Here is a 21,200-nt window from a genome sequence, read left to right on the forward strand (position 1 = left end):
GTGCAGAAGTGGATCCACAGAAAGAGGTTAGCTAAGAAGAAGTGGGACACTGAGAGGACTGAAGAAAGTAGAAAGGAGTACAGGGAAATGCAGCGTAAGGTGAAAGTAGAAGTGGTAAAGACCAAACAAGGGGCTTACGATGACTTGTATGCTTGGTTGGACAGTAAGGAGGGATAGACTGATCTATACAGGTTGGCAAGACAAAAAGACAGAGATGGGAAGGACGTGCAACAGGTTAGGGTAATAAAGGATAGGGATGGAAGTGTGTTGACAGATGCCAGTAGTGTGAGGGGAAGATGGAAAGAGTACTTTGAAGAGTTGATGAATGAGGAAAATGAGAGAGAACGAAGCGTAGAAGAGGTGACTGTTGTGGACCAGGAAGTAACAAAGATTGGTAATGATGAAGTGAGAAGGGCATTGAAGAGGATGAAGAGAGGAAAGGCACTTGGTCTTGATGATATACCTGTGGAGGTATGGAAGTGTCTAGGAGAGGTAGCAGTAGAATTTCTGACTGGGTTGTTCAACAGGATCTTAGATAGTGAGAAGATGCCTGAGGAATGGAGGAAAAGTGTGCTGGTGCCCATTTTTAAGAACAAGGGAGACGTGCAGAGTGGTGGCAACTACAGAGGAATACAGCTGATGAGCCACACAATGAAGCTATGGGAAAGAGTAGTTGATGCTAGACTGAGGGTAGAGGTGAATATTTGTGAGCAGCAGTATAGTTTTATGCCAAAAAAAAGTACCACAGATGCAGTATTTGCTTTGAGGATGTTGATAGAGAAGTACAGAGAAGGTCAGAAGGAGCTGCATTGTGTCTTTGTAGATCTGGAGAAAGCTTATGACAGGGTGCCCAGAGAGGAACTGTGGTTTTGTATGAGAAAGTCTGGAGTAGCAGTGGTGCAGGACATGTATGAGGACTGTAAGACAGTGGTGAGGTGTGCTGTAGGTGTGATGGAGGAGTTCAAAGTGGAGGTGGGACTACATCAGGGATCAGCTCTGAGCTCCTTCTTGTTCGCTATGGTAATGAACAGGATGACAGACGAGGTTAGACAGGAATCTCCATGGACTATGATGTTTGCAGATGACATTGTGATCTGTAGTGAGAGCAGGGAACAGGTGGAGAAGCTAGAGGCATGGAGGTTTGCCCTGGAAAGGAGGGGAATGAAGGTTAGGCAAGGCAAGACGGAGTATCTGTGTGTGAATGGGAGGGACCCAAGTGGAAGGGTGAGGTTACAGGGAGAAGAGACCAAGAAGGTGGAGGAAGGTGGAGGAGTTTCCTCTTGCGTTAGCTTTCTGGTACCTTCTCTTATGTTAACGGGTCAGTTTTGACCCGTGTCTTAGATCAGACATAAAATACCCTAAAAACATTTATTTATCATCCAATTTGTTTCTTACCTCTTAGCCAACTTGTTAGGCTTCCGTAGCCATTAAAAGTTTGGTTGTAACATTTTTTGCAACTCCTTTTGACAGCACACCCCTCGTTTTCAATAATAAAAAAAATTGTCAAATGAACCACAAGAGAATTATATAAATGATAAAAGTTTGTTTATGTTATCTGACTATCAGTGAGGGGTATTAAAACACATCTCTTAAATGTTTTTTTAATTTTATTTTAGTATTATTGACTATAGTAACATCTATGGTGTTAGGGGTCAATTTTGACCCATACATATTTACGTCAAGAAAAGGGCCAAAACAAGTCTTCCCCCCAAAAAAAAAACCCCAAAAACTTTTTTACAAATACAATGTGAAAAGCAGACCTACTAACAAATAAACAACGACGCCAATCTAGAACATGCATGTGTGTTTTTGTCGATGCTTGTGTATAAATTATCCTAGTTTGTTCTTTGCAGAGCTTTTACAGTAGCAGTAAAGGTACATTGAACATTACATCCAATTACATTTGTACTATGTTGATCAACAGTCTGTGCAAGAACATGAATGTATACTGTGTTTAGATGCATGTATGGCAAAAAGTGACACCTTTAGTGTGTTCTTTGCAGAGTTATTTTTTCCAAGAGTTGATGTTGAGGCAGGGCTGGCTGAGGAGGCTTTTGTTGCTGATGCTCTTCGTGTTACTGTGGATGTGGACGGCGTGCTTGGTGAGCTCTGCATCTGTCTGACCAAGGCTGCAGCGGATGGGTCTTTGGGGGGACCCTTTCCTTTCACTCAATGTGGGCCATGACAAGGGAACTTCCTAACTCCTCAAGAAACATTCTCCGCTTGCTCTTCTTGGTTGAATTCCACCCTTAGTGAATGTGGGTCCACAACACAAATGCATTGTATGCAGAGACATTGAGGATGTTGTAAAACACAACCAATGGCCATCTTCTGGTCATTCGCTGGCAAGTGTAGGTGGCAGTCAGCTTGTCCAGGTTGTCCACTCCACTTTCGTTTTTATTATAGTCCAGGATGATTATGGGCTTTTTGTCACTTCCTGACGACACAGCTGCATCTTTGTGAAGAGTGGACATCAATATTACATTCCGTCGTTTTTTTGGACAGTATGAAACAACAGTGGTGGAAAGCGGAGCCCTGTCCTTCACCTGCAACATTTCAGGGGGCAGCTCAGTTTTATTTTTTTACAGTGCCAACCATGATGAGTTTCCTCCCGAGAAGTTCTTGTCCAAGGTAATAGCTGGTAAAAAATTTTGTCACAAGTGATGTTGTAGTAGTCATGTCAAGGACTACACGTTTTCCTTGTTTTTTTTCCCAGGAACGCCGCTTGCAGATTTGCCTGTAAATCTGTAGATTTCATGCATAGCTGGTTTTTGCATCACAGGCTGCCCAGATTTGTATACTATATTTGCTTGGCTTACTTGGCATGTATTGTCTGAAGGGGCATTTTCCACAGAAAGGAAGAAAACGTTCATCGAGTCACCTTTGGCCCTGGGTTGAACATCAGTGGAAGGAGCTACACCCATCTCTCTCCCAGACATCCCTGATGGGAGCAAGCTTGTCAGATTTTGCTCTGGTGTCTCTGTTGTCAAATCTGACTACTATGGATATCATTTGAAAGGTCTGAAGTGACATTGTTGCCCAGAAAATATTCCTGCCTGTCGATGCATCCCAGAGATTATCAGTGGCCTCATTGTTGGATCTGTACACTGCAGCGAGAAGAAGACGACCAATGTAGGCATCCAGATATTCCTCATCAATGTCATTCCACATGTTGCCATGGACTTTTTCCCCTTCAAGGTTTGTCATAGCAATGATGACTTTTTTTTGTGTGACATTGGCACAAACAAATCAAAACATGTCTTGATGTCACTTACTCTTGTCACAGCAGACCTTCTGATCCCAGGGGTCATTTTGATGACATTTGTAGCTGCTGCCTTGTCATGTACATCAGGAGTTACTGAGCTCCAACAGATATTTTCTGAATATTTGAGGAGGACCAGGAGCAGCTTCAGCACCGGTGACCTCATCATCAGACTGTTTACATGTGTCAGTGTCTTGCGGTTGATACTCCACATCATCTTCCTCAGAAATATTCTCATCTGTGTCGCTGTGCTGCTGTGTGTCTTCTGCTTCACTTTCAGCAAAGATATGATCCAAAGCTTGGCTTGCAGTAACTCTTCTTCTCATTGTTGTTCACTGTAAACTGGAGACCTGTACTCTAAAACTAAATATTTCAATAGTGCAGGGCGAGTCATTGGGACGCCACACCCTGACGATCGTAAATATTACCAACATTTACATTGGAATGCTGAACAATGGACACTTACATTCAGGATCCAGTGCCGTTGATGGGTACAGCCAGGTGTGCCATACAATAACAACTAACCATTGTTACTTGCTGTAAATTGGAGATCTGTAATCTGCATTTCAATGGTCCAGGATGAGTCGTTGGACCTGACGATCATGCAAATTACCACCATTCAATACAATACATTCAAAACATCCATACAAAGGGAATTTAGATTCATGATCAAGCGGCGTTGATGGGTACAGCCACGTGTGTGATACAATAACATCTAACCGGGTCAAAACTGACCCCAACAACACAAAAGTCATAATTTTCACCAGAACATTTTATATTTTACATTACCGACAAAGTCAAAAGGTTTTGATGCTGTTTACAAATTCCTGTAGTACTTATGTGCATTTAAAAATTAAATCGGGTCGGTGCCGACCCCAACACAAGAGGAAGGTTAAGTATTTAGGGTCAACAGTCCAGAGCAATGGAGAGTGCTCTTTGTGAGTGACCAGGATGGATAGGATCAGGAATGAGTACGTCAGAGGGACAGCACATGTTAGAGGCTTTGGAGATAGACGGAAGTCAGAGAGGCCAGACTGAGATGGTTTGGACATGTCCAGAGGAGAGATAGTGAGTATATTGGCAGAAGGATGCTAAGTTTCCAAATGCCAGGCAGGAGGTTGAAAGGAACCCCAAAGAAGAGGTTTATGGATGTAATTAAAGAGGACATGAAGGTAGTTGGTGTGAGAGCAATATATATATATATATATACCAGTGATTAATTACAGTAAAAACAGTATAGTACATATTTTTTATTTTAAAACAATGTTATAAATTATTTGAAATTACTTTATCAATGACTAAAAGATGCAACCATAACTTCTATGTTAAGAATATGAAAAATTAGGGAAAAAAATATTTATTGTTCATTGTATTGTAAATTTAGTTATAAGTTTAGACATAAAATGTGCAATTAATTTGCAATTGTCATGACTTAATTGAAGTCACCTGACACCCCTATTATATATATTAGAGCACCCATAAACACTAGCACAGAATAACTTTGGAGTGAATGAGGTTGTTTTTGCAATAATGTCCTATTTCGCGGATCCGATCGATGACGTGATTAATAGATCTGGCAAATTATGTGTTGCGCACCCATCTAGGGGAAGGTGCGCCACATAAGAAAGGGACACCTCTCGGTCTCCAAGTAAGAATAAGTGAGAATATTTGTTTTCTCTGTAATTTGTCCTTGCTCGTGTCTCAGGGCTGAGAGAGAGACAGCAGCAAGGATTACGGAGGAAATAGGAAACCTCATGAAAGAGATTGAAACTCTGGTTGAAGAGAAGAAGAAAGACTCAACAGATGTGGCAAACATGGTAGTAGCACAAGAAGGTGAGTATTGCAGTATTAACATTATTAACTGATGTTAACAATAACAATACTGCATTAATTGAAATAACCCACAAAATAATCCTGTTTTGTTCTATCTGGGATAATAAACTCAAGTCCATTCTGTTGGTGATCTTCTTCAGGTGGGAGTCCCTTTTATGACAACATTAAAGTGACCATGACATCCATGCAGCTGAATGGCTCTCAACGTGTCTTGCTCGATGGGGTCATCACCAATGATGAGTGCACGGAGTTGCGGCGTCTTTCTAATGTGAGTTGTATAAAAAAAGAAGCAGCAGCTTAACTATATGGTTCGTGGGGAAAAAAATATCAAAAAACACTGACTTTATGGTATTTTGACCTTTTTTTATTTTCTGCATACATTGAGATGAGAGCAATGAGCAAAACGGAGATTTGTATTTGTTGTGTTGTCAATAAGGTTTTACTACATATAAAAATAAAAATAGTCTACTATTGTAGACAAAGGAAAGGATGAGGTCCAGAAGACGTAAAGAAAACTACTGAAATATAATGATTAAAATAAATTCTTCAATCGACTTACTGTATGCTCAAGGTAAATTGATTGTCTGAATTATAAAATTATTTGAGTTCACATTTTTTAGTTATAACCCAAAAGTTTAGGTCAGTAAGTCCAGTACCGTACTACAGCATAGGTTTCCACACGATGGCCTTGTAGTGGGGAAAAAAACTACTATCCCAATGCACTAGTAAACGTTTTATTTAACTAATACCATAATAATAACTAGACAAAGTGCAATTTCTGCACAAATTGCTTGGGAATGCTGAAAAACTGAATGCTATTAGCTGAATGCTAAGATTTGAATGCATGTGCTTATGAAGTAAATTGAAAGATAAATTACTAAAGTACTAAAATGTGGCTGAAGCAGGCTTTGAACCCAGGTACTCTGTCATCAAAGGCAATTGCTCTAACCACTGAGCTAATTTGACTTGTTTGAAATCATGGCTAATAGTGTATTTATTTTTACTTTTATATTTTTTTGTCATCTGATCTTAAAAACTAACATGCATTTTATAATTTCAGTGAAATGATAACCCATTTCCTGATATGATAGTCAGATGGTATCAAACCATCAAATGTACTAAAATGTGGTCCCAAGCGGGGTTCGAACCCAGGTTCTCCATGGTGGAAGGTAATTGCTTAAAGCACTGAACTAACTTGACTTGTTTAAATACATGGCTAATGGTGTATTTATTTTGAAAAGTGTCATCTGATGCTGAAAGCTAGCATGCATTTATCCATTTCAGTGAAATTATAATGAGTTTCTTGGTATGGTAGTCAGTTGGTATCGAACAACCAAATGTACTAAAATGGGGTCCAAGCAGGGTTTGTACCCAGGTACTCCCAAGGTAATTGCTCTAACCACTGAGCTAACCTGACTTGTTTTAAATCATGAGCAATGGTGTATTTATTTAGAAAAGTGTCATCTGATGCTGAAAGCGAGCATGCATTTAATGATTTCAGTGAAATTATAATGAAAATAAAGCATTTGAGTCAGCGTGTCAATTCACACCAGCTGTGGGGTGCTGTGTGTATCAGGATCCGGAGCTCTGGAAGGTTTCCGCAAGGTTTCTATTTTCTCTGGATTCCGCATGTAGCTTTTCAAGAAGCTAAAGAAATTATATGAGCCACACAGGATGTCAGGCGTCGGCATGCGAGGTAGATCCGGTATATTTAAAAATAAAACCATTCTGCGAAGACAAAAAAATAAAAGCTTGAAATAGATTAAACATGACAAAATAACACAATTTAATAGGGATGTTTGATACCACTTTTTTTGAGACCGATACGATACTCCATGCATGAAAACCTCCACCACAGAGGGGAGCCGTCGACCCCGGCCAGGACAGAGCAAGCACAACCCCCCAGGGCCCCCCAGGCCACGGCAGCGCCGAGGCACAACCCCCGGGCCCCGCAGGGCCCACCGGCCGGAGAGCAAACCCCGGAGCCAGGAGCTCCCCCCACCCCAACACGGCCCGCACCCCAAGTCCAACGCAGCAGAACGGGGCACGGCAGGCCCGCCAGGCACCCCACCGGCCCACAGCCCCCGCCCCCTCCCACAGCGACTATAAAGTTAACCCACTGGCATGCAGTGATTCCGAATATTAACCCTTAGTGCCCATTGGAGGTGAATCTTGAGGAGTTGGTGACTAAGGTGTCGTTTGATGTAGTCTGCTCGATCCTGCTGGCAGCAACTGGGTTCCTGACTATAAAAACACAACCATTAGTTACAATTTGCCAAATACAGAAACAGCAATGTAAGTTATCGCGATGTGGTGGCTCTCGCTAACAGGCAGAATTAAGTAACCAGATGTAGGTTAAAATATTCTATATACGTAGACCATGTTTCTATAAATTTTGATATTTGGTTTTTATTTGAGGCAGATATTTTTTCCATTAAAATTAGATTTATGAGGAGGTTAGACCATTGGTCGATATTCAGAGTTTGTTTATTTTTCCAGTTAACAAGAATTGTTTTTTTTGCGATAGTAAGGGCTACAAGTATAGATTGAAATTGTTTATGTGGTAAGTCAGTTGTTGTTAAGTCACCTAGCAAACACAAGTTTGGAGAGAACGGTATCCTACAGTCCAAGACAGCGGAAAGTTTTTCTAAGACTTTAGTCCAGAAACACATAACCGGAGTACATAACCATAAAGCATGAAAATAAGTGTCTGCAGTGTTTTGTAAACACTGGAGACAAATGTCGGAGTCTGAGAGTCCCATTTTCTTCATCATATATTGAGTAATGTATGTTCTATGAATAATTTTATATTGGATAAGTTGTAAATTTGTGTGTTTTGTCATTTTAAAAACGTTTTCACAAACTTGAATCCAAAAGTCAGATTCCGGAGCTATAGACAAGTCTGTTTCCCATTTCGAGATGGGTAAAGACGTTTTATCAGCATATGAAAGTAACTTATATATTTTTGAGAGTTTTTTTGTTGTTGTCGGAGAAAGCTTGGTAATATCTTTAGCTAAAACAGGCGGTTGGAGCGTACCCTTAAGTGTTGGAATTTATTTCTTTATCATACTTTTAACTTGCAAATAATGTAAAAAAATTCCGTTTTTTAATTTTGTATTTTTGGAGCAAGGATGATGTATATGATATAAACATATTATCTGAGAAGAGATGGTGGAGATGTGTAATTCCTTTCTGCTCCCACACACCCAAATAAAACAATTGGTTGTTAATTTGAAAGTCGGGGTTATGCCATAGGGGAGAAAGCCCACAGGGCCCCACTTGGGCTTTTGTAATTTCTAGTGCTTTCCACCAGGCAGTCAGGGTGGCGGAAATCATTGGATTTTTAAAACAGTTATGTCGCTTAATCGATGTTTTAATAAAGAGTAAATCTAGGAGTCTGAGGTTATTACAATCCTTCTGTTCTAGTTCAAGCCAACAGTTAGTATCTCTGTTGGGTTGTGCCCATAAAATAATATATTGTAGCTGGTTGGCTATATAGTAGTGCATAAAATTTGGTGCCTCTAGACCTCCTTTGGATTTATTTTTCTGAAGAGTAGATAGACTAATCTTTGCTTTTTTTTTTATTCCAGTAAAATTTTGTAACGGCTGAGTCCAACAACTGGAACCAGTTAGCCGTAGGTTTAAATGGAATCATTGAGAAAAAATAGTTTATTTTGGGTAAAACTTTAATTTTAATAGTGGCTATTCGTCCTATTAGAGAAATAGGAAGATTATTCCTGCGCTCCAAGTCACTATAAATGCTATCCAGAAGTGGAGTAAAGTTTAAATGAATTAAATCAGTTAATTTAGGTGAGATTTTTATGCCTAAGTATTTTAAATTACCTATAGGAAATGAGTAGTGTGGGTCCTGGCTTGCAGGGTTCCATGAATTTTCTGTAATAGGTAGAAGTGTTGATTTTGTCCAGTTAATAGAATAATCTGATAACTGTGAGAATTTAGTTATTAAGTTAAATACTTCCCCTAACGAAATAGCAGGCTTTTCTAAATAAAGTAAAATATCATCGGCATATAGATTAATTTTATGTTCTGTTACCCCAGAGTGAATTCCTTGAATCCTTCTTTCCTGGCGTATGGCTAATGCAAGCGGTTCAATAAATATTGCAAATAATAAAGGCGACAGTGGGCATCCCTGTCTTGTGCCTCTCTGTAGAGTAAAACTCTGAGATATAATCCCATTAGTAGTAACAGTAGCTTTAGGAGAATCATATAATACTGACACCCAGTGAATAAATGACTTCCCAAAGCCAAATTTATTTATAACAGCAAAGAGGAAGGACCAGTTAACGGTAGTATCGTGTTGATCGTAGCTCAGAGTGGCGGTCAAGGCGGGGGGTGTTAACTAGCCACCGCGAGCCAATAATCTCAGCGCGAGTCGTAGTCATTTCGTATCGAGGCGTGGCCTCGGCTTTACATTTCAATCCCTTCTTCAAAGGCTTAAGGATCCCATCCGTTACATCCCGAAGGAACGGCTTACTGGGGCACAGGTAGTGGATGTCTTTAGTACGAGTGCACATGTGCAAATTTGGGGCCAGATAGAGGTTAGGACTAGAGTCGTGATAGGCAATCACTTCAGGGGTGTTACGTAAGTATCTCCTTCCCACACGCTCACGTTGACGACATCTTTCAGGTGGTAGATGTTACGGGCATCTATAATCGGCAGGGTAATAATAAAAGCCACTTCATAGTTTTCGGGTTGAACGTGTAGCACCGTGGCGCTTCCTAAAGAAAACGCGAGGTGGGTTTGAATTGGAGTAGCTGAACTAGCTAAAGCTCTAGACAGGATGTCTTGGATCAATTGTAACGGTACCAAGTACGGGGGAATTTTTCCCATAGCGAGTTGGTCCACAGATTAACTAACTTCACGCAGCATGTCATTCATAAGCATCATAACGTCTTGTACGTAGGCCGTATCCTTTTGGATCATGGTTGCCAGCAGTTTCAAGGCTGATCTAGTCTGGTTCAGCATAACGCTATGTGTGTTAAGAACAAGGATCGTACCCTTAAGAGTCGTACTGAGCGTCTGTAAATTAGAAGACTGCTGAGCTCGCTTACTTCGGATATCTGGCAGCTCAGCTTGAAGCTCCCCAACCTGTTTGCGCACACTGTGCAAGTGAACGGCGTTTAAAGTAGAAGTTCCTATACTAAATAGACTTCCAATTGACGCGGCAGCTAAGAGTAGGCCTCCGAGAAACCGTTTCTCACATCTCGGAGCCTCACTGAGGTCGGTTTGGGTAATTACAAATTTCTCGAGTTGTCCTAACATGTGGATGATGTCTTCGGCGGCGTGGTAGGTAGCTCGAAGGCCAAACTGTTTGCCAGCCCAAGAGGCGCCACTATCGTCCTGGCCAGAGCGCTTCCTATACGTCGCCTGGGTCGAGGTGGACAAATATTCTTTGGGTATGAGCCGGCAGTTGGTCATGAGCAATCCTGGTTGCTCTCTCAAGGCAACTGCACATCATCAGGATCGCAGTCAGCATCATCTCCTAGTAACAGACAAAGGCACGCGAATTAGCTTTGTTCGGCTTGGTGTCCACTGGGGGTATCACAGATTTGTCTTTGGTCCAGTGGGTGCGGTGGGGAAGTGACCCCCTTTTTTGCCCGCCTGGTACTTTTAGTCATCATAGTCAGCTGGATCGGTCGGCGGGTTTGCCGTGTCGGTCGAGGGTGCCGGCTGTGTTGCTGAGTCAGTGTCCGCCGGTGACCCCCCTTTGTTAGTTTCGCGCGCGCGCTGGTCTCGAGCGTCGTTTAGTTGCGCGTACGAGCGTCCCAAACCGCAGTGACTTTTAATCTGATTTCGATGGACTCACCTCAGTTGATCCCCTTGACGTCCTTTGTTCATCCTAATTTGACAGGCGACGGGCGACAGTTTGTCAACGATTTCGTAGGGTCCGAGGAAGGAATTTGCGATACTCGCCTTTGGTTGCGCGAACAAGTAGTACCACACTCGATCACCTATTTGGAACTCAGTTCGTGAGGCCTTCTTATCGTAGTAGGCTTTCTGACCCTCCGCGCTTTCTTTAAGCCGTTGTTGGGCGAACGCGGCCCGGAGGTGAGCTTGCAGGTCCTCCACATACTGGGAGGCCGTGTACGCCGTAGCTAGGTTGGTTTCTCCCAGCTGGTACATCAGGTGTAAGGGAAGCGTCATTCGTCGTCCGGTCATCATTTCGAAGGGGGACACCCCAGTGGATTCGTGCGGGGTGGCTCGAATCGCCATAAGTATCTGCGGGAGTCGGGTATCCCAGGAAGTCACAAATTTATTTTATTAAATTTACCACAGTGCGATTAGTCCGCTCTACCTGCCCTGATGACTGCGGGTGATGGCTAATGTGCGACTGGGCCTTAATTCCGAGCATTTGCCAAAGTTGTTGCATTACCTCGGCTGTGAGTTGACTCGCGCGGGTAACCCAAAACGGGAGAACACGTGATTCATCAGAAGGCATGCGGTGGTAAGCGCAGTGTCGTTTGGAGCAGGCAGACATTCTACCCACTTGGTAAACGCGCAAACTTCTGTAAGAAAGTATTTGTTCCCTCTCAGTGATCTGACCAGGGGTCCCACCCAATCAATTTGAAGATCTGACCAGGGGAAGGTGACTCCTTTCTGCTGGAGTGGTGCTCAGTGACCTGGCCGAAACTGGCAGCAAACCAGGCATCCTTTAACGAAGGTTGCCACATCGTTATGCATGCGGGGCCAGTACGTCACCTGTTGTAGCGCGGTAACGGTGGCCTTGAATCTGCGTCGTGGCCGTATGTTAGCAGGACCCCCCCTTTGGCTCCGTGGAACCACCGACCGCAGGGCGGGTCAAGACGCGGAGTCATAAACCAGAAGGCCCTTAACCAGACGCAGCCTTTGCAACATGGAGAACAAATCCTTCAAGTCGCTGTCGTGCCCCAACGCGTCGGGCGAGATGGGGTTGGCGACAGGGTCAGACAGGTGTTGAACGATTTTGAAAATCGCGGGGTCGCCGGCGTGTTGGGCGACCAAGTCGGAGGTCCTAACGGGCCGTACACACGGCACAGGTCCCGAAGTGGCCTGTTCGGAAGTGTCGCGGGAAGTCACACGCAAGAACGTGGACCTCCAGGGCGGGTTGGGAGGGTAGCCAAGAGTCATCGAATGTCCAAGGAGTCCCGGTGAGGGCCCCTTGCTTAGCCAACGTGTCTGTCAGGTCGTTAAAATGTTTGTCAGGTCCTGGAACCTTTGAGTGTCCCCCGGATCTTTTTCTAGTAGACGTGCATATCATTGGATGAAACCAAGTAGTCGCACGTTTCAATGAGGTCACGGTGTTTAACGGGTTTTTTCGCCGACATGAGAAAACTATTACGACGCCACGCCGGTAGGTGACAAGTGAAGGTGAGGCGGGCATAGTTCGAGTCGGTGCAGACATCCAGCACCGTGACATCGTGTTCAACTGCCAATTTAAGCGTAATCAGGATGCCAGCGATTTCCGCATATTGAGAAGAGTGAGGTCCCAACTGAAATTGCAGTGGTTTGTATGGTGTGTCGCTGACCCAAGCTATGCCCACCCCAGCCTGAAGCTGGGTCTGGTAGTGGTAAGAGCAGCCATCCACGTAAGCTGTAGGCATGTCCTTGCAGACATGCTCCTCAAAATAGCGGTGACGCGTGAATTCCGGCATCGGTAGGGCGGCGACCTCCGTAGGCGGGGACGCTGAGGTTGACACACAGTTTTGGCAGATCGCCAGGTCGGTACCCAGCAGTAACTTTGAGTTTTTCGCGTACCGGACCTGAATGTCGTAACTTTGTAGCGCCATGAGCCAGCCGGTAATGCGCGCGTTCGTCACAACGCCGTCTCGAATGCGTTGGTTGTTGAGAAAAGTAACCGGATGATGATTCGTATCAATAGTTACTTTTTGGCATCCAATATAGTTCGAGAAGTGTTTGATTGCCCATACTGTGGAAAACAGGGCTTTTTCGCAGTCTTGAGTATTTTAACTCGGGGCCGTTCACCGTTTTACTGGCGTACGCCACGACACGTTTGTCCTGATCCTACATTTGCTATAGACCCGCGCTCACACAATAGTTGGAGAATCCTGCTTCCAAGAAAAATGACTTTTTGCTATTGGGGTACGCGAGACAGGGTGCAGAGCTTAGCTTCTGTTTTAGCGTGTTCATCGCGTCGCTTTGTTCATTACCCCAAACGAAGGGTGTGTCTTTCTTCAGCAGGTTAGTAAGAGGGCGTGCTTTGTCAGCAAAGTGTTCGATGAACTGCCGTGAGTAATTGCACACGCCAAGGAAGCTGCAAAGTTTTGAAACATTGGTGGGGGTTTTGATGTCCAGAAGGCCTTGAATACGGCTAGACTGAGGCTCAATCCCATTTGGCCCGACCAAGATCCCAACGCAGTTGACCTTTTTGCGGCACCACTGACCTTTCAGGAGGGACCATTTGGCACCAGCGGAGGACAGCTGTCCAAGGACGTGGTCGATTTACACCAAGTGATCGTCCAGGGAGGAACTCCTCATGTTGGCGTAGCCGAATGGACACCTTGTGAAAGTGTATTGTTTGTTGCCAAAGCTGAATGCCAACTTGTATTAATCCCTGGGGTCCACTGGAATGGTCCAGAACCCCGAAGCCACATCAATAGTGGTGAAGAACTTGGCATCTCGAACCTTGGGAAGTTCCTGTTCAAGTTGTGTCATGGGCCATCGCGAAAGAGGAACCTGCAGGTTCAGTTTGCGATAGTCAATGCCTCCATGTGCCGCTTGGTTTCAAGACTGGCCACAAGGGAGCCGAGTAAGTGCTGTTACAGGGGCGAATGATGTTCTTTTCCAGCATGGCGTCGATAGTCTTCTGCACTGGTTCGTAAGAGGGGCGTCCGGCCGTCGGTCAGTCATAAAGGCGGGTCTTTTGACGAGTCTTTCGCCAATTTCAAGAGAGCCTTCAATATGCTGTTGACTGCGCTGTGCTCGGTCTCGGAGTCGGCTTGGCGGTTCCGAGACTCGCGGCGGGAGTCGGTTGCTGTCGCGTATTCGGTTTTATCACGCTTTGGATTGTAACGCGAATTAGGCTTACCTTTAGCGAATTTGGGGTGCCGGCGGTCGTCTGCTTGCTTTTCTTTGTCTGGCTGCTTGTCTGTCGGGTTTAAAACGTGGCTTGCGGTTTCACGGCCCGCGGGACTGGCTCAACCTTTTTGACTTAGGCGGGTCTTCCCTCGGAACATGGGAGCAAGCTCCGATGGAGGACCCACGTTCACCTGATAAATTCCGGCGTTGGTGGTCCTGGGGGTTGAGACTTTCAATTTTGCACAGCCCCTAGCTGCTAGGTCGCGCAGCTACGAGCTAGTCAGTGTCTGAGGGCACAAAGCCAATCCCAAGTAGTGGTTAAGGTTTGGTTGGAGGTTCCGGGCAAACAACGTTTTAAAACCCTGGTCTTCCTCCATGTTGAGTCCCAAAGTAAGCATCGCAAAGACGACTATAGAAAAGCTGAGGCGGCTCCTGCTTTCCCTGTTTGACGGACATGGCGGCTTCCATTCCTGTCAACTCAGGAGAGCCATCAAATTCACGTGCCATGGCCTGGTGCAGAGCCAAGGGATTAGACAACACATCAGCAGGCTGCCGTTCCAGTAGTCGATTGACTGCTCGGCTGGACGTCATTCTAATCAAGTACAACTTATCCTCCACGGTTGCCGTTGGGAACCTCTGGAGATGATAGTGGATGTCTTTAAGGTACTCTGATGTGTTATGGGAACCCCCTGGTTTTGGTTCGAACCTGGCGATATTTCGAGCCAGCTTGTCCAAATCTTTCCAGGCCACGCCCATGTGTCTTTCCAACTGGGGAGTAGACATGGGTCAACGTTAGAAACTGTCAGCACCGGAGGGTTCCAAGCCTCGTGGTGACGTGTCCACCCGCGGTGCCAGGCCTAAATCGGCGGTGGTCGCAGGTGGCGTCCTCCAGACGGCTCCGGACCTAGGTGGCAGTTTCAGCTGTGATGCTGTGACGCTGGGCTCAGGAGGTGTGTGTGGGGGTGGAGCTTCCAGAAGGGGGGCTTCTCGTGAAACCTCATTTAACTTCAACTGCGCCGCGAGGTTTAATGTCAGACATCCGAGCATTCGGATAAGTGATTTATCCTTCGGGGCTTTCGTTTCCGCGTCACTCATAAATTGTGCGAGATTATTGTTAAGAGTGTCAACGTCCGCATTCTTAATAGAGTCAGCGTATTCAGGTAAGACGTCCTTAGTCAACTTCTGAACTAGCTGGGTCAGAGTCTCGCGGTGCGGCCATGTTGTTAACACTTTATTGTGTATATACAGTTGTATGCACATGCCCCTTTATGGATGGGTTTCAGGGCTGAAAAAAAAAAAAAGAAGGTAAAACCGTACAAAAATATTCAAGCTGCTTCCCTAATAGTAGCTGTTAGAACTCACACCTTCTTATTAATCAAGGCACAACAACAAAATAATTGGAGGGAAAAGCAAAAACTAAAAATTTAATGATTGAAAATAATTGACAAGCAACCTAATCCAAACACACAAAAACAGACAAACAGCAAAGTGTTAAAGCAGGAAAAAGAGAAAAAAGACAAGTTGCAAACTCGAGTTCTATTACGTCGTATTCACACACAAGTCACTATTCTCCCAATGGTAACTGGCTCTCGTTTTCAATCAATCTTGTTACACTGTCATCCCACACTAGCGGCTCACCTAAGATGTTACCACACGCAAGATAGCGGCTAGACAGACGCTTAGTGCAACGCTCTAAGGTGTGAATTAATACACTTTTCTCGTATCGTAAAAACTCTACTCTCAGCGAATACCAATAATGGCACGCTGCGTAGAAGCCTTTAACCAGCCTAAATTATGTATGTTCGAGTGGACATTCTTTTAAATAAAAGCCTCACCAAGGGGCACCATTCTGTAGCGATAATTGATGTTGTTTTTTGGACGAATTAGTAATTTGATCAGCGCTTGAGGAAGTCGTAATTCCCTTAATCGCCTATAGGGGTACCACGTTCTGTTTACTTTCTTCGTTTATTTATTCATAATCTGAAGTCGCCACATTCAAAGTTTGTGGTTCTTTGTATTACTAAAATAATTACGAATCCACTCGGACACAAGCACGATTGAGACTGAACTAGATTTAAAAAAACATGCATTTATTCGCTACGGTTACACATACAGAATCAAAATACTGCCTACCTAACTATCATACGGTGGGGAAAAAAGAAAAGGATAAAAGTAAAACTAATAGAAATAAGAAAGGAATAATTTAACGAGGTAGAAAGGAAAGGTTTGACTTGCCAAATCTGTGAGATGTTTGAAATGGAAGTTGCACCAGCGATATATCAAATTGGCTATGAGACGTGCAACTTACTGGAGTGAGTTGGATCGAGCGGACGGAGGGAAGATCGGTTTAAGAAAAAAAATACAGCAAAAAAAAAAGCAAGGCAAAAATAAAAATGGTTCCACAGTCGGACGAGGGGCGACACAGCTCAACTCAGGCGCGGTTGAGACTTCAGCCGGAGTTGTCCTCTCGGCGCGCGAGAAGATCCACGTATATGCTGGCCAAAACCCACTACAGAGGCAGAGATCCGCTGCGTGTCTGCGTCCCGAAGGAGATCAGCCGTTGAACCAGCTCTCGCTGCGATGGGACACTGGGAGCAGGTGCTGGTTGACGCACAGGAATTGCGCGTGTCCGTTCAACTGTGGTTGCTGGGTGACACACGGGGTCACGGAAAAGTTAGTCGCCGACTGTGTTGCCGAGGTGGGACGAACACACAAAAAAAGGAAAATATAAACAATGGGAGAAAAACAAACACAGAATGTGTCCGTCTGACAGTGAGGACGCGCGCCGGGATTTGGTGTACGGCGGCTGCGGTGCGATCGCCAAGTCTGAGACACGTGGTCGTTCAGGGAACAAAGGTGTCACGTGGTTGAGAACGTGGCACGGCAGCGGGGAGTCCTTTTGTCAGTTTAGGGCCAGACGGAGGGGAGAAGGTGGAAAATAAACAGGAACGCGGCAGAAGACAAGAGAGAGCCAACAAAGCTCGCGCCAGCTGTTTTAAAGTTGTGGGGCGTGTTCAAGAAGGGAGGACCGACCCCTCCCTCTTTGACTCGACTCAACTCCAAGACCTTTTAAACTTGTTTTTCTAGTCTTTCGAGGCAGCAGAGGGCGATGACACTGTAATGGGCTCAGCACACGGGAGGCGAAGTCGCTCTCTCTCAATTAATTTCTTATGGAAGCAGGGGACAAGGCAAAAATCGCCTTCCCCCTCCCCCTGGGCGACACGCGACATCCGTGAATGTGAAATTTTTCACTCGTACGCGCAGACATGCACGCGTAGGCTTGCGACGTGATACGAGAAAGTTGAAAATGTTTTAAACTTTTGTCGCTGTCGCTGGGGGTGACAACCAATCAGCGAAGCTTTTATTGATGAGCCAATGAATGCAGGGCATGCTACACAGTAGGCTATCCAGCAAAATGGATGACATAATTTTAGCAATGTCCGACTATCATAATTAAAAAATAAAATAAAACTATCATTTTGTACGATACTCCATGCAATGATTTCCAGGACGTCAACAAAAAAGGCCGGTGCATGAGAGCTTGTTGGTACAGGGCTAATTTGTCCGGTAAGTTTTCTTTACCGTTTTTGTAACAGTTAATAATAATAATAATAGTAATAATAATAATGATAATGATAATAAAATTATACAGGAAATGGATGGATCTTCATACTGGAATTACGTGCTGTAGTGAAACTTGTGTTTACAATGAAAACGTTTAGATTCCCTCCAATTTAATAGACAATCAAATCTGTTGTAACAAGATAGCGATGTCTGTTGCTACCGCCGTCGCGGCTGCTTTATTGCGTCCTGTGTGTTGAGACCTGGGAGGCGATGAGGTATGTATTTCGCTGTCGTTTGTCGCCTCCCGTGTGTCGAGTTTGACATGGGAGGTGACGAGGTACGTATTCCGTTGTCGCTTGTTGTCTCCGGGTGCCGAGCCCATAATACGTAAATTTAATTTAATATTTTATTTAGAGCTGTCAAACGATCACTTTTTTAAAATCAGATTAATCACATCTTAGAATTTTGATTAATCATGATTGCTTAATTAAAAAGGCTTTTTTAAAATTAATTTAATTTAATTTAATTAAAAATTTTTTGACTGCCAGACGTTTTCAGAAAAGGGATGCTGTGAGTGCCAGCCGATTTAAGCATTTTGACTGATCTTTCAAGGTCCACAGAAGATTTTCTGTTTGGACTATGGAAACACACATACTACCAAATGAAAGTTTGAACTCTCATCTTTCATCAGAAAAAAAAGTTTGTTTCTACCTTACTCCGTTCTTCAGTAATCAACAATAGAAAACGGTTAGTTTCACCCAAATGCGCTTGTTTTGGACCAAAATACGGAGAAATCAAGCTTTTAGTGAAACGATATTATTTCATGCACTCTAGTGAATTTTACACTTCTTTTTGTCCATGAATGATGCCACAAACACCTAAATAGTGCTTTACTTCTATAAAACACTACCACCAAGAATGAAAAAGTGTTTTTTGATAGCAAAATACGTTTATTTACATTCAACAGTGTAACAATTTGACATAACAATTTGGCAAACTATTTACAAATGTGTGCAACTGTGGTACTATTTACAATTATGTGGATGTGCAGTTTTTCTTTTTGTGTAACACTCCCCTGCGTGCAAGGAGACACAACAGGATTTGCACAACAGATTAGTTTCACTGCGATTGCCTCTTCGCGTGCAGACGCTACACTTTCTTGCCGGCCGTTTTTTCCGGGGAATAGCAAGTATATACTGCAGTGTGTGTTGCCATCAAGTCGACTATCAGGATCATGCTACGGTTATGTTTACGGTGGTGTTACGTCTGGCTTCCTCATGTCCTTCAGTTCCTATACCGGGTGGTCGATGTTCTGATCCATCTTATCCACTCCATTCATGGTGGCATCCAGAACCAGTGTCTTCTCCGTGATCAGACTGTACCCGCTCTTCCGATGAATATGCATTGGACTCGAGGTACTCTCCATCGTCCGATTGTGCAGAAGTGCTCGGTTGTGCTCCGCGTTTTCCGGCGTTAGCATCGCTAGCCGGTGAGGCTTTGTAACGTGATCATAGTCGCGCGTCAACGCTTCCAACTTCGGCGTCAACCTCAGGAGTCACCATCATCATCATCAATGTGCATTGGTCCGATTGAATGTCCGCTTGTGCAGAAGTGCTCGGTCGGTCGTGCTCCGCGTTTTCCGGCGTTAGCATCGCTAGCCGGTGAGGCTTTACTACGTGATCATAACGGCCGCGTCAACGCTTCCAACTTCGGCGTCAAGCTCGGAGTCACCATCATTATCATCGTCGACATCAATGCGCTTTTTAGTATTGATCGATGCTTTCCTTCTTTGAAAAAAATGCTCAAGCGTGAGCTGCTTGCAACCGGTCGCCATTGTTGCTTCATCAGCCATTGTCCCCTCAACACTCTCGCTCCGCCTCACGTCTTCTACTGACGCCCACCCAATCTTGTCCAAAGAGAGTCATCGCTGCCATCTAGGGGCCAAAACGAGTCATTATACTAACTAGATCTGCTTGATACTTTCAGCACAGCTGCCCAAGGCTTTCCTCCACACGTTTCCCAAAAAACCCAAAAAAAACATAGTGAACGTCTTTTAACGTCTTTGATGCCCCTCCGTAGGTTTTTACTGAACGTTATTTAACGTTTATGGCAGTCAAAGAGTTAATCAACATTTTTTGCCCTCCAAATTTGAAGAGCACCTGTTCATTTAATGTTATAAGGACGTCTTCAACATTTTTTGATCCACTGCACACTCTCATCTTCTTTTTTTTGTAATCAGTTAATTGCTTGCATAATTAAAAAATAATAATAAAAAATGACCCTAGTAGTTTGACATGAACAAATATTCTGAATGTCATACACATTTGTTGCTCAAGCACAACCTGTGCTACCTTTAACGTAGCCATCCGCTGTCAAGATAAAGGATAATCTGTGATCTTAATTAATAGTGATTATTCTGCGTTAATACATGATTAACTCCTTTACTGCCACATGTTATCCAAAAAACAACCCAGACAGTTGCAGACGATTTGGAGCATTTAAACTAATCTTTCAAGGCAAACAGAATATAGTGTGCTATGGCTACATAAAAATGGTGGGTACCACATAAAAGATTGTATTCTTTCATTAGAAAAAAAAACATGATTCTACCTTGTTCCGTTCTTTAGTAATCACCATTTGAAAATAGGTAATTTGAGTGGCATTGAGTGAAAGTTGAAAAGATGAGGAGAAAACCACCTTTTTGTGAAAAGATACATTTTCCCATTGAAAAGAGATACAATGCTACCATCTGTTGGCCATAGTTAGTGGGTGTTTTTGATTTCATAAATCCATTGACTTGGCAGCGCTGCGCAACAAGTTCCACTGCACATTGAGAACCCCCCCGTTTTTGACGGCATTCATTTGGATTTTAATATACGTCATTAAACGTTTTGGGCGGTAAAAGCGTTAATCTGATAATTTTTTGTGATGAATTTATTAGTTATCGCTTTAACTTTTACAGCACTAATTTTATTTTTTTAATTTCTTGTGTTCAAATTACTTTGTGTATTTTCCAATTCAATTCCATTGAATTTATGCTTTCGTTTTCCATAGTTGTCCTCCCTCAACCACACACACAAGTCCCAAAGACCTTTTTTCAGTTCGATCTGGATCTAAACTTTAATCAGCCTTTATTTTGTCGTGTTGAGATTTTGCTTATTTCAGCTTGATTTCTTGTTCGGTGTTATTTTGTGGGCTACAATTTCCTTTCTTTCTTTTTTTATCCCCACTAATTATTACTAAGTGAGATATCATTTTAAAGACCTAGACCATAGGTGTCAAACTCCGGTCCTGGAGGGCTGCAATCCTGCAAGCTTTGGATAATTCTGCTCTCCAACACAGCTGATATATGATCAGCTCATCAGCAAGCTCTGCATAAGCCTGATAACGATCCTGCTGATTGGAATCAGTTTGTGTTGGAAGAAGGAAACCTCCAAAACCTGCAGGACTGCGGCCCTCGAGGACCGGAGTTTGACACCTATGACCTAGACTATTGAATTTCTG

At 43.8% G+C, this 21,200-nt stretch overlaps 1 protein-coding gene across 2 annotated transcripts in view; it reads left to right on the forward strand.

The window, feature by feature from the left end:
• The window catches only part of p3h1 (prolyl 3-hydroxylase 1), a 43,404-nt gene that overhangs the window by 17,470 nt on the left and 4,734 nt on the right, over positions 1-21,200 (forward strand). For both annotated transcript variants that reach the window (XM_086086035.1, XM_086086034.1), the window contains exons 8-9: positions 4,968-5,095; positions 5,236-5,363. In XM_086086035.1, the coding sequence (XP_085942161.1) occupies positions 4,968-5,095; positions 5,236-5,363 (256 nt within the window). The remainder of the gene's footprint in view (positions 1-4,967; positions 5,096-5,235; positions 5,364-21,200) is intronic.

The sequence above is a fragment of the Leptonotus elevatus genome, chromosome 10, assembly GCF_054856555.1.
Source record: "Leptonotus elevatus isolate MCC_2025b chromosome 10, RoL_Lele_1.0, whole genome shotgun sequence".
In the NCBI taxonomy this organism is placed as follows: domain Eukaryota; kingdom Metazoa; phylum Chordata; class Actinopteri; order Syngnathiformes; family Syngnathidae; genus Leptonotus; species Leptonotus elevatus.